Below are 10834 nucleotides of genomic sequence, written 5' to 3'. Positions count from 1 at the left end.
TCCCTCCCTCTCTCTCTCTCTCTCTCTCTCTCTCTCTCTCTCTCTCTCTCTCTCACACACCCTACAACCACGAACCCTGCCCTCTTTGGGCCAATTATAGGCGAGTCTTGTGGAGAGAGAAGCCAGTCACTTGTGCCTACCCCTGGGCTAGCTGGGCAGTGGGGGAGGCGGGCCTCTCACACCCCATGCTGCTGTGAATCACATGGCCTGGTGCCCGCCTTACCAGGGCCTGAGTAATTCCTCCGCCTCCTCTTTAGAAGGTTTTTCTCTTATTTTTTAAACATTTTATTTCATTCTGCAGGCTTTACAATCACTATCTCATAGATTCCTCATGGCATTCTCTTGACAGGGAAATTGAGGCTCAGACAAGGGAAGTCACTCACCCAGATCACACAGTGTAGTCAGTTAGGAATGGTTGGATGGGAGGCCAGGTCCTTCCCTAACACCCGTCTTAGTCCCAATCCTCATCTTGGAGTTGTAAAAAAAAAGAAAGACACCCACCAATTACAGAGGCAGGGACTTCATTGGGAAAAGGATCCTGGGAACTTTTTTGAGGAGGAGGGGAATGGTTCAGGATGGGTATTGTGATTGGTAATTTGTAAGGATTGATAGAGTGGGAAGGCAACTCAGAATCACTACTGTGTATTGATCAGAGGCCAGGGACCAGCAGTCTAGACGCTGCCCAACTACTGACTTCCAGACCAAGAGTATCTGGGGGGCAGGCGTTCAGTTAGTTGTCCTACCCTTAGACAACAGTTACTGAGTGCCTCGTATGTGCTCTCTTTGAATCTGTTTAGGCATCGAGGGCCTTGTATGTGCTCCCTTCAAATCTGTTCAGGCATTTGTTCAACAAATGATTTATCGAGCACCTACTGCACGCCAGGCACTGCACTAGTCATTGGGGATATGAGTGAACAAAAGAGATCTAATCCCCTTGGCCTCATGGTGCTCACTTTCTACTTGAGGGAGATGGGCAATAAACAAGTAGACACACACAACGAGATCATTGCAGACTGTAATAAGTGCAAGGATGGAAGTGGACTGGCAACTGCAATGGAGACTCACAAGTGGCCCTACCTAAAGTGGTCAGGGAAGGTCTCTCAGCTTATCTCCTCTGAGCTGAGACCGGAAATATGAGGAACAAGCCAGGTGGAGAGCAGGGGGAAGAGCAGTCAGGCAGAGGGAAAAGCAGATGCAAAGGCCCTGAGGTGGGAGTACTTGTGGCATGTTTTCGGATCTAAAAGAAGGTGCTGTAATAAACTGGGTGAGTAGCCTGCTCCACACAGTGTCTGTCAGGGGTAGTTTGTTAAGTCAGCAGGAGCAACACGTAGGGCAGGAGGTTAAAGGCCTGTTGTCAGATGGATATCTCCAGCCCACTGGGCGGGGCAGCAGGAGCCCCTGAAAACTTCCATAGGTTCCATGACTAACCCAAGGTCATAACAGCAGCAAGGGATCCATCTTTCACACTTTATGCTTCACTACTGCTGCCTGGTGCTGGGCCACAGTCCCAAAGACCTGTGGAGGCCAGGCACGGGCAATAGCTCCATCAGTGTTGCCCAGTGGAAGGCAGAACACACATGCACTGCTTTTTCTCTATGGCTCCTGAGCTCAGGTCTACATGGAGATGTCCCCAGATGGGGAAGGCCCTGCTGGACTCCTCAGACACTCAAGTCTATGCAGTGCAAAGGCCTCTCTGGTTGGTGGTCTGTGGCCTGACCTAGAGCTGCTCCACCTCTGCAAATTCAAGTTCAAGCATCCTGATTTCTCCTCAGAAACAACCTTGTAGCCCTGCAGCTCTCCCCTGACCTTTCTGCTGTCTCCCTACCCACTAGCCCCTTCAGCCCTCCCCTCCAGCTTGACCCCGAGGCCCACCTCTTCCACCTATCTCTCTCATCAGCACCTTCTATTCCATCCTTCCCTTGTCCTCCCGCCACATACACCTGGCAAAACCCCAACCTTGGATCAATCCACCATGCCTCTTTTTTTTTTCCACTCATACTCCAGAGCTGCTGAACAGTACAGGAGAAAATCACATAAGCAGAAGGCTTGGCATTACTTTCATGGTCTCCAACCTCAGTTTGGGGGAAGCAGAAAGACCACAGACTTTGGACTCAAATAGATCTGGTTTTGAATCCTGGCTCCATATGAGCCGTGTGACCTTGGGCAAGTGACTTAACTTCTCTGAGCCTCAGTTTCCTCCCCTATGAAATGGGGCTAATTATACTTCACAGGAGGCTCCTGAAGATGCAATGAGAATCCACGTCAAGTACCCAGCCCAGTGCCTGGCACAAGGTAGGCGCTTGGCAAATGGGAGACTCCTTTTCTCCTATTCCCCCAAATAAACCCCAGCTCCTCAACCAAGTCCCCTGTACTGCCTTGCAATCCTGCCCCTTTTTCTTGGAGTGCTCCTTCTCCCATTAGCCTCAGCAGATAGAAGAGAAGGGGGTTGGAGGGGTTGAGGGGGCACAGGGGACAGAGAGGAGTCGGGGGACAGAGGTTGAAAGGACTGGACGAAGGTCGAGGAGGGAGGGAAGGAGCTGGGGGTTGAGAAGACTCCAAGGGCTGGGGTGAGCGTCCGGCCCCGAGGTGGAGCTTAGAGAGCCGGAGCACAAGAACCCCCTCCCAGTACCAGGCCCGCGGCCGGGCTCCCATGCTCTCTAGATCACTTACCAGGCCGGGGCTGCGAGCCCTCCAGGTGGTAGGAGAAGCGCAGGGCCCGGTGGTGCTGTGGACTGGGGCCACAGGGCAAGACCCGCGGGCCTGGAGCAGCGCCCAGGCTGGCGTCTGAGGGTCCAGCAAGCTGGGGATCCAGGGGGCCGCTGAGAGCCGAGCCTGAGCCCCTGGGCACCCACAGTCCGGGATCCAAGACTCCAGGGTCCGAGTCAGCATAGGCCGGTGGAGCGGCGCCGGAGGGGGTCGCGCTCGGGTGTTCGGGTTCGGAAGGCCCGGCGCCCCCCGGGACTCGGTGGCCATGCATGGTCCGGGCCTGGGCGCGGGGCCCGGGCTCCCCGCTTGGCTCCAGCTCCTGGGGCGGAGGCGCGGGCGGAGGAGGCCCGGCGCCCGGCGGAGAAGCGGCTTCAGGCTCGGGGGGCGGGGCTGCGGGCTCAGCCCCACTGCGGAGCCTGGAGCCCCCGGCCCGGGCCCGGGCCAGCAGCCGTGGCAGCAGTGGCAGTACCAGCAGCAGCCGTGGCCACCGCCGCTGCCGTGCCAGGCATCGCCGGCCCGGGCCCCGCGCGGGGAGTGGGCTTGGCGGGGCCGGGGGCCCGCTGGGGAGCGCTGTCTATGCGGCAGCGGCCGGGTGAGGTTCGGGAGGCTGAGCTGGGCGCGGGCTCTCCCGCAGGCGGCGAGCCACTTCCGAGGGCCTCGGGGCGAGCGGTCGGTCTGTTCCAAGCGCGGGGTCTCTTCTTTCTCCTCGAATGGGAAACGATCTGGGCTCCCCTAGCTGGTCGGAAAGGGTTCTTCCTCCCGCCGCAGCGGAGGCTGGGGGGCGGAGGGGAGGTCAAAGGAGGGGAGGGAGGGAATGGTGGGAGGAGAGGACGGCGGTGGCGGGGGGCGCGCGTGTGCGCGCCGCGCTTGGGCTGCGGGGCTCGCTCTCGGCTAATCCCTCCGGACGATGCTCCAGCGGCGGGGTCAGGGGAGCGGCCTGGGCCCGGCTCCACCGTCCTCCTCACCCTCGGCCTGGGTCTCCACCGCGGCGGGCGGGAAGGAGCCCCGGGAAGGGGGGTGGAGAGGCGGGAGCCTTCTCTGAGGCAGCCGCAGGCACAGCGGCGCTGGGACCCAGTTATCCGGGCCCCGCCCCCTCGCCTGGGATTGGCTCTTGGCCACGCCCCCTCACTCGGTCCCGCCTCACATGTCCCAGAGACTGCCCTCAAAGTCCTCCTTCTCTCCCTTGTATATTCCCCCTCAGCCTGCTTTCCCCATCCCCTCCTGGTCCCATACAGTCAAGTCTTAGGGTTCAATCCCTCAAATCTGCCTTTCTGTCCCATCTCAGGTCTTCCTCCCTCCACTTGTCCTTCAATCTCTTTTCCAGAAGCCTTTCCACATGTTCCAGTTTCCCTAGGGCTTGGCTCATAGTGGACTTGTCTGATCCTCTTCACTCTGCTCAGACTAAACCTCCTGTTTCCTTTACTTCACCACTCTCTTGCCAATAGCCTCACTTCCCAGGATTGTCACATATGCCTGGCAACATCCCAACCTTGTATCAGTCCAGCTGTCCACCTTTTCCATGTCTGTGCCCAAGCAGCTAAACACTACTGGAGAAAACTGCCCAACCTCACAGATTTATGGCACTATAAACTCGTGGTCTTCAGCTTCTACGAGGCCCTCAGTGCTGTCCCACACCACTACTACATGTGATTGGGTAGCGCTGTCTCCCATGTTCCACAGCAGCCATTTCAAACCTCCCCTCTCCTCAAATGCCCTACTTCTCCGTCTGCCCCCTAACCCTCAGCAGATGACCCCACCTCTTAGTTCCCAGAGGAAACAGAAAACTCCAAAAAGGAACTTCTTGGCTGACCACAAAACCTACAGATTAACAATTACCCCCAAGTCTCCCTCTCCAACCACCCTCCTTTCTTCTCTGTAAACTTCTCAAAAGAGTCGCCTACACTTAACTGTCCTAATTTTCCCACTTCCCACTTGTCTTTCAACCCACTCCAATCTGCCTCCAATACTTGCCTGATACTGCTCTCTTATCAAGGTCCACCATGGCCTGTGTCACTAAATCCAACAAAATATTTTCAGTGGTAATCCTACTTGATTTCTTGGTAGCATTTGACACTGGTGGCCTTTCCCTCCTCCTTAAGCCACTTCCATGGCACCACACACTCATTTTTCTCCTACTTCTTTGGTAATTTCTTTTTACTTTCCAAGCTCTTCTTTGTCCAATCCTTAAATGTTGGTGCTCTTTAGGGCTTTGGCCTGGCTCTCTTGTATTCTCTCTCTACTCTCTTTCCTTCAATTATCACATTTGCTCCCATGGCTTCAATTATCATCTCTTTGCCAATGACTTCCAAATCAATACCTCAAATCCAGATATTTCTCCTGGTTACGAGACAGCTGTGCCTGAATACCCCAGAGACACCCAAAACCTCAGCTTCACCCCAACTCAAGGCATCCTCCTCTCAACCTGTTTGTCCTTGTTTGTGTTTTATCTTAGTGACTGACTCCAGTCAAAGCTGAAATCTGAGCTACACCCCTGAATCTTCTGTCTGCACCACCCTCATGCAATCACCAAGTCCTCTCATTTGCACCTGCTGAATATCTCTCAAATTTATTTATGTAGTCTATTCATTTCTGCTGCCACTTCCCTAGTCTAGCTAAGCATCATTTCTAACCTGCAATGGTGTCGCAGCCTTCCCATTTCAGTCTAGTTCCCTGGAATCTATTCTCTACACTGTAGGCAACATGATATGTTGAAAAGGTAAATCAAATCATATCACTCTCATGTATAGAAGCCTTCAATGAATCCCCATTGGCTTGAAAGAAAACCTACCTTCCTCAAGAGTGTAGGTTAAGCTGGGCCCTGCATGATCTGGCCCCTGCCAGCCTGTCCAGACTCCATGTGAGCCAAAACTAAAATTCTTAGACCATTCCTTAGTCTATCTAGCCTCTGAGTCTTTGCATATGCTGTTGCCTCTGTGAAACTCTCTCCACATCTCCCCAACACCACTTCATTTGTTTTTCAGCTCCACTCATTGGATGCATGTCTTTGGAGCACACACTATGGGCCAGGAACCATATGAAGCAGTAGTGAGTAAGACAGACACAAACGAGACTGGTGAACAAACTCAGCTCTCAGAGTTTACAGTCTGGTGCTGGTGAGGACCATGATGTAAACATACATAATTACAACATATAAACACACATAATTACAAATTGTGATAAAGCTATAAAAGGATTGAACAGGGTGATAGGAAAGAGAATAATGGGTGGGGCAATTTAGCTTGAGGCAGGGGTCAGGCAAGGGCCTGATATTTAAGCTGAGACATGAAGGAATGGGAGTGAGCAGATGATGAGTGGAGGCAAAAGTGTTCAGGCAGAGGACACAGCAAGTGGGAAAGCTCTGGGAAGAAAGAGAAATGGTATACTTATGAACCACAGGAAGGCCAGTGTGGTTAGAGCATAGTGAACTGAGGGCAAGAAGGGTGGAATACAGGGTGAAGAGGTGGGTAGAGGCCAGATTATGTAGGGCTTTATAGGCCACGGTATGGAGAATGAGTCTTACTCTATGAGCAACAGAAATGTATTGAAGCATTGCTTTTACATGTGGATCAAACTGCAGAAGGTACTGAAATCAATTTGAGAAAAGAATAGAAAGTATCAGAATGTATCACAGGCTAAAGTAGGAAGGGTAGGTATGTTTCTTGAAATTTTTGTTTCAGTTTGTATCACATATAAAGTGGATCATGATGAAACAGTATCTCTTTTATACATACTTCACATCCCTAAATGCTGAAATACACTACACTGAAAGGGATTAAATTTGGGGTTGATAAGGTATAGTTAATGTTTTAAAAAGATTACTTTGGCTGCTGTGGATTGGACTAGAGGTGGACAAGATTAGGAGCCTACTGCATGCAATCAGAGATGATGGTGAGTAGACTAAGGTGGTGGTAGTGGAGATGGAGAGAGGTAGACAGATTTGAGAGATATTTAGAATTGAAAGGGCTTGGTGGCTTGGGGGTGGAAGGGAGAGGGAGGAATCAAGGATGGCTCCCAGGATTCTGATGATGTGGAGCCAGGTCCATTGAGATGAGGAAGGCAGAAGAGGAACAGGTTTTCAGGGGAAAATCAAGAGTTTAGTTCTAGGGCCAGCTGAGTGGCTCATTGATTAAGAGTTGGCTTGGGGGCCAGCCGAGTGGCTCAGTTAGTTAAGAGCTCGCTCAAGAGTGTGAGCTCTGAGCAACAACAGTTCAAGTCCCGGCCCAAGCTGAGCAGCCACTGAGCTGCCAACAGGCGGCAGGATGGCTCACCTAAAAAAAAAAAAAAAACAAAGAGTTAGCTTGGGAGTGTGAGCTCTGAGCAGCAGGGCCGCCGGTTCAGATCCCACATGGGCCAGTGATGCTGTGCCCTCTACAGCTAAGATGGTGAACAACAGCTCGACCTGGAGGTGGGCTGCCTTGAGTAGCTGGTGACAGCATAGGCTGCAGTGGGGCCACAGTGGGCTGCCATGAGCTACCGTGAGTGGTTGGCAGCCAGCGAGAGCTGCCGTGAGCTACCATGAGCTGCCATGAGTGGCCGTCCGATGGCTGGTGACCGACTGCTTCAGCCAGGAAGAGCGCAATGATCACAATACCAACATGGGCCAGTGAAACGACGTTCTCCACAACTAGACTGAAGAACAAAAGGACAGCAACTTGTCTGTTCCCCTTCCCTGATTCCCCAACGCTGTTCCTCTCCCCCAATTCCCCAATAAAATCTTTTTTTAAAATATATGCCGTTTATCAATATATGCCGTTAAGATAGCCAAGTGGAGAAGTCACATCCAAGGGGAGAGGTCTGGGTTTCAGATATACATGAGAGTTATCAGTATAGAGATGGCATTAAAAGCCACGAGAGAAGAGGTCAGTCTGAAACAGAGCAAAGAAAAAGGAAGAGATTCCTTGACTGAGCTACAAAGAACACAAACTTTAGACGTTGGGTGAAGGAGCAGGAGGTACCAAAGAGGCTGAGAAAGAGGTAAAGAGACAAGAACACACTGGGAGTGTGTTAGTGATGTTTCAAAAGTGCTGAGAAGTCAACTAAGATGAGGATTAAAAAGGGTCCACTGTATATGGCAATATGGATATTGGTAGTGACCTCGATAGAAGTAGTTTTGGAGGGGTGGTGAGAGTAAACACCAGAATGAATGAAGAGTGAATGGATACACTACTGGTGGGAGTGTAAATTGATACAACCACTCTAGGAAAGTTGGACATTTTCTATTAAAGGCGAATGTTGTACAGACTCCATGACCCAACAATTATAGGTAATATACCAGAGCAGTGGTTCTCACAATGTGGTCTGGGGATCCTGGGGGTGGGGTGGGGATCCTGAGGTGGGGAGCCAAAACCATAATACTAGTATGATGTTATTTGCTTCTTTTACTCTCATTCTCTCAAGAATGTAGAGTGGAGTTTTCCAGAGGCTCTATGACATGTGATAGCACAACAGATTGAATGCAGAAGCAGATGAGAATCCAGCTGTCTTCTATTAAGCCAGACAGTAAAGAGATTTGCAAAAATGTAAAACGCCGCCATTCTTCTCACTAAGTTCTTTTCTTTTTGGAAAATATAGTTATTTCTCATTAAAAATGTTATTTGTGTTAAATGTAATGGGTTTTTTACTGTTATTTTAAAGTTAATATTTTAAAGCTCTCTCAGTTTTCATTTCTAATAGAGCAAGTATCAATTGATACAATCCACATGCACCAAAGCTCTTTGGGGTCTGCAATGATTTTTAAGAATGTCTTTAAAGGAAGTCCTGAGACCAAAACATCTGATAATTGCTCCCCTAGAGAAATCCTTGCACAGTGTACAGGGACACACTACAAGAATGTTCACCAAAACCTGTTTGTAACAGCAAGAAATGGAAACAAGAGTATGGGATGAATAAGTGGAGACATATTTATACAATGGAATACTATATGAAAATAATATATAAGTGAACTCTAGCTACATGTATCAACATGGATGAAACTCAGGAAACTTAACGCTGATTCAAAAAAGTCATGAATGGACAGGCCGAGTGGCTCGTTGGTTAAGAGTTGGCTTGGGAGTACAAGCTCTGAGCAGCAGGGCCGCCGGTTCGGATCCCACATGGGCCAGTGATGCTGCGCCCTCTACAGCTAAGATGGTGAACAACAGCTCGACCTGGAGTTGGGCTGCCATGAGTCGCCAGCAACGGCATGGGCTGCAGTGGGCTGCCATAAGCTTCCGGGAGCGGCCGGCAGCTGGCATGAGCGGCTGTCCAATGCCCGGTGACGGATATGCCTCAGCCGGGAAGAGCGCAATGATCACAATACAACATGGGCCAGTGAAGCGACGTCCTCCAAAACTAGACTGAAGAACAAAAGGACAGCAACTTGTCTGTTCCCCTTCCCCGATTCCCCAATGCTGTTCCTTCCCACAATTCCCCAATAAAATCTTGTTTTTAAAAAGCCATGAAAGAATGTTTATATAAAGTTGAAAAACATGCAAAATTACACAATATATGGATACAGTCATACGCTGTAAAACCATAGAGAAAAGGCAAGGAATGAAAAATGAAGAACTCAGGATAGTGGTTACCTCAGGGAAGGAAAGGAGATGTGACTGGTGAGGGCTACCCAGGGGGTTTTGCCATTCATAAATGATCTGTTTTGGCACCTGGTTGATGGGTACAGATTATTTGTTTGATTATTTATTCAAACTGTATGTATATGTATACCCTAAAACTTACAAAGTATATCATGAAAAAGAAGTAAAATTAATTTAAAAAACAGGAGTAATTGGATAGGGTGCTTGTGGGAGTGTAGCTTATTACAAGACCCTTTCTGAAGTCGGAGGGAACGGAACACCTCCTCCCTTCCCACTGAAGTGCAGCTAGGTGTGTAGGCAATTCCCTTGAGAAACTTGGCTGTGAAGGGCACAGAGGTCAGAGAGATAAGGTGATAGTAGGAGGAGGGTCAAAGAATGATTTTTTTTTTTTTAGCTGAGCCATCCTGCTACCTGTTGGCAGCTCAGTGGCTGCTCAGCTCGGGCTAGACTCAAACCGCTGTTGCTCAGAGCTCAAACTCTTGAGCGAGCTCTTAACCAACTGAGCCACTCAGCCGGCCCTCAAAGAATGATTTTTTTAAAGATGGGCGATATTAGACTATGCTTGTTTGGTGCTAAGAACGATTGGGTAGAGAGGGAGAGGATAAAGACACAGAAAAGAAAGGGAATAATGCAAGGGAAAGGAGGGGTTGGGACCTGGGGCACTGGGCCTCAAAAAGGAAGAAAGGTCCTCAGGACCCTGATTGTAATGGGAAGGAATGAGGCAAGGATGAAAGCAGATAATGGGAGGTTTAGAGACCTCGTGATAGGACGATAGGGGCCCTGTAACAATTCTCAATGCACAATGGCTTCTACTTTGTCACTGAAGCATGAGGTAGGGTCATTGCCTATAGAGAGAATATAAATATTAGTCAGTCTTTTTTAATAGCATAGTTGACAGAAACTTGTTTTTTAATCAATAGTGTAGAATAAAGATTCTGCTTCACAGTAATGCACATTTTTAGGACTGTTGTCTAATTTGGGAAAATCTGTTAAGTTACATATAGGAGCTGTAAGATTTCAGGACAATTCCATTTTTTTGTAGAGTGACACACCTTCAGTACTCTTTGATTTTTCACTGTTCATTATCCAGGCCTTGGAAGGCACCTGTGCAAATGAGGGGCATCGCAGCTTCATTGACTTCTATGGAAATCTGCCTCTGGCTTCTTTGAACTATCTCCTCCTCCGGGAAACATTCTGATTTTCCCAGGCCAAGGTTCTCCCACAGGGCTTTATTCCTGCCACTCACTAGACTTTTCCCAGTCTCTCTGAGCTAGTCAGGTCAGCTTCCTTCACCAGATGGAGGCAGCTCCAGAGGGTAAGGAGTCAGGACACACTTACCTTGGCTCAGCAGTCCTCCATCGGTCTGTCAGCAAACCTTCACTGGAACAATGTGGGATGGTGGTCAAACATGTAGGCCTGGGAGTCAGGCATACTGGAATTTGGTTATTTTGTGCTTCGAGCACACAGACAGAACAGGATTCATCCTCATCCTTGATTCATGATATACTCTCACCATTGGTCCAGGTTGAGTCTTCACTCCTAGGTCTTCTGTGTGA

The 10834-nt window shown here is 49.8% G+C and overlaps 1 protein-coding gene across 2 annotated transcripts in view; it reads right to left on the bottom strand.

Moving 5' to 3' along the window:
* Positions 1 to 3214, bottom strand: part of FGD1 (FYVE, RhoGEF and PH domain containing 1) — a 32962-nt gene extending 29748 nt beyond the window's left edge. The window contains exons 1-2 of one of the 2 annotated variants that reach the window (XM_019669276.1): positions 2671 to 2753; positions 384 to 468 (exon numbers count right to left, since the gene is read on the bottom strand). Coding sequence is in view for 1 of the 2 variants with exons in the window: in XM_019669275.1 (XP_019524820.1) it covers positions 2671 to 2977 (307 nt within the window). In the remaining variant the exon portion in view is untranslated. Of the gene's footprint in view, positions 1 to 383; positions 469 to 2670 lie in introns of both variants that reach the window. The other variant, XM_019669275.1, reaches the window with a different exon arrangement.
* Between the last annotated feature and the right edge of the window lie 7620 nt (positions 3215 to 10834).

The sequence above is a fragment of the Hipposideros armiger genome, unplaced genomic scaffold (assembly GCF_001890085.2).
Source record: "Hipposideros armiger isolate ML-2016 unplaced genomic scaffold, ASM189008v1 scaffold_551, whole genome shotgun sequence".
In the NCBI taxonomy this organism is placed as follows: domain Eukaryota; kingdom Metazoa; phylum Chordata; class Mammalia; order Chiroptera; family Hipposideridae; genus Hipposideros; species Hipposideros armiger.
This window is presented reverse-complemented; position numbering and strand designations above follow the sequence as displayed.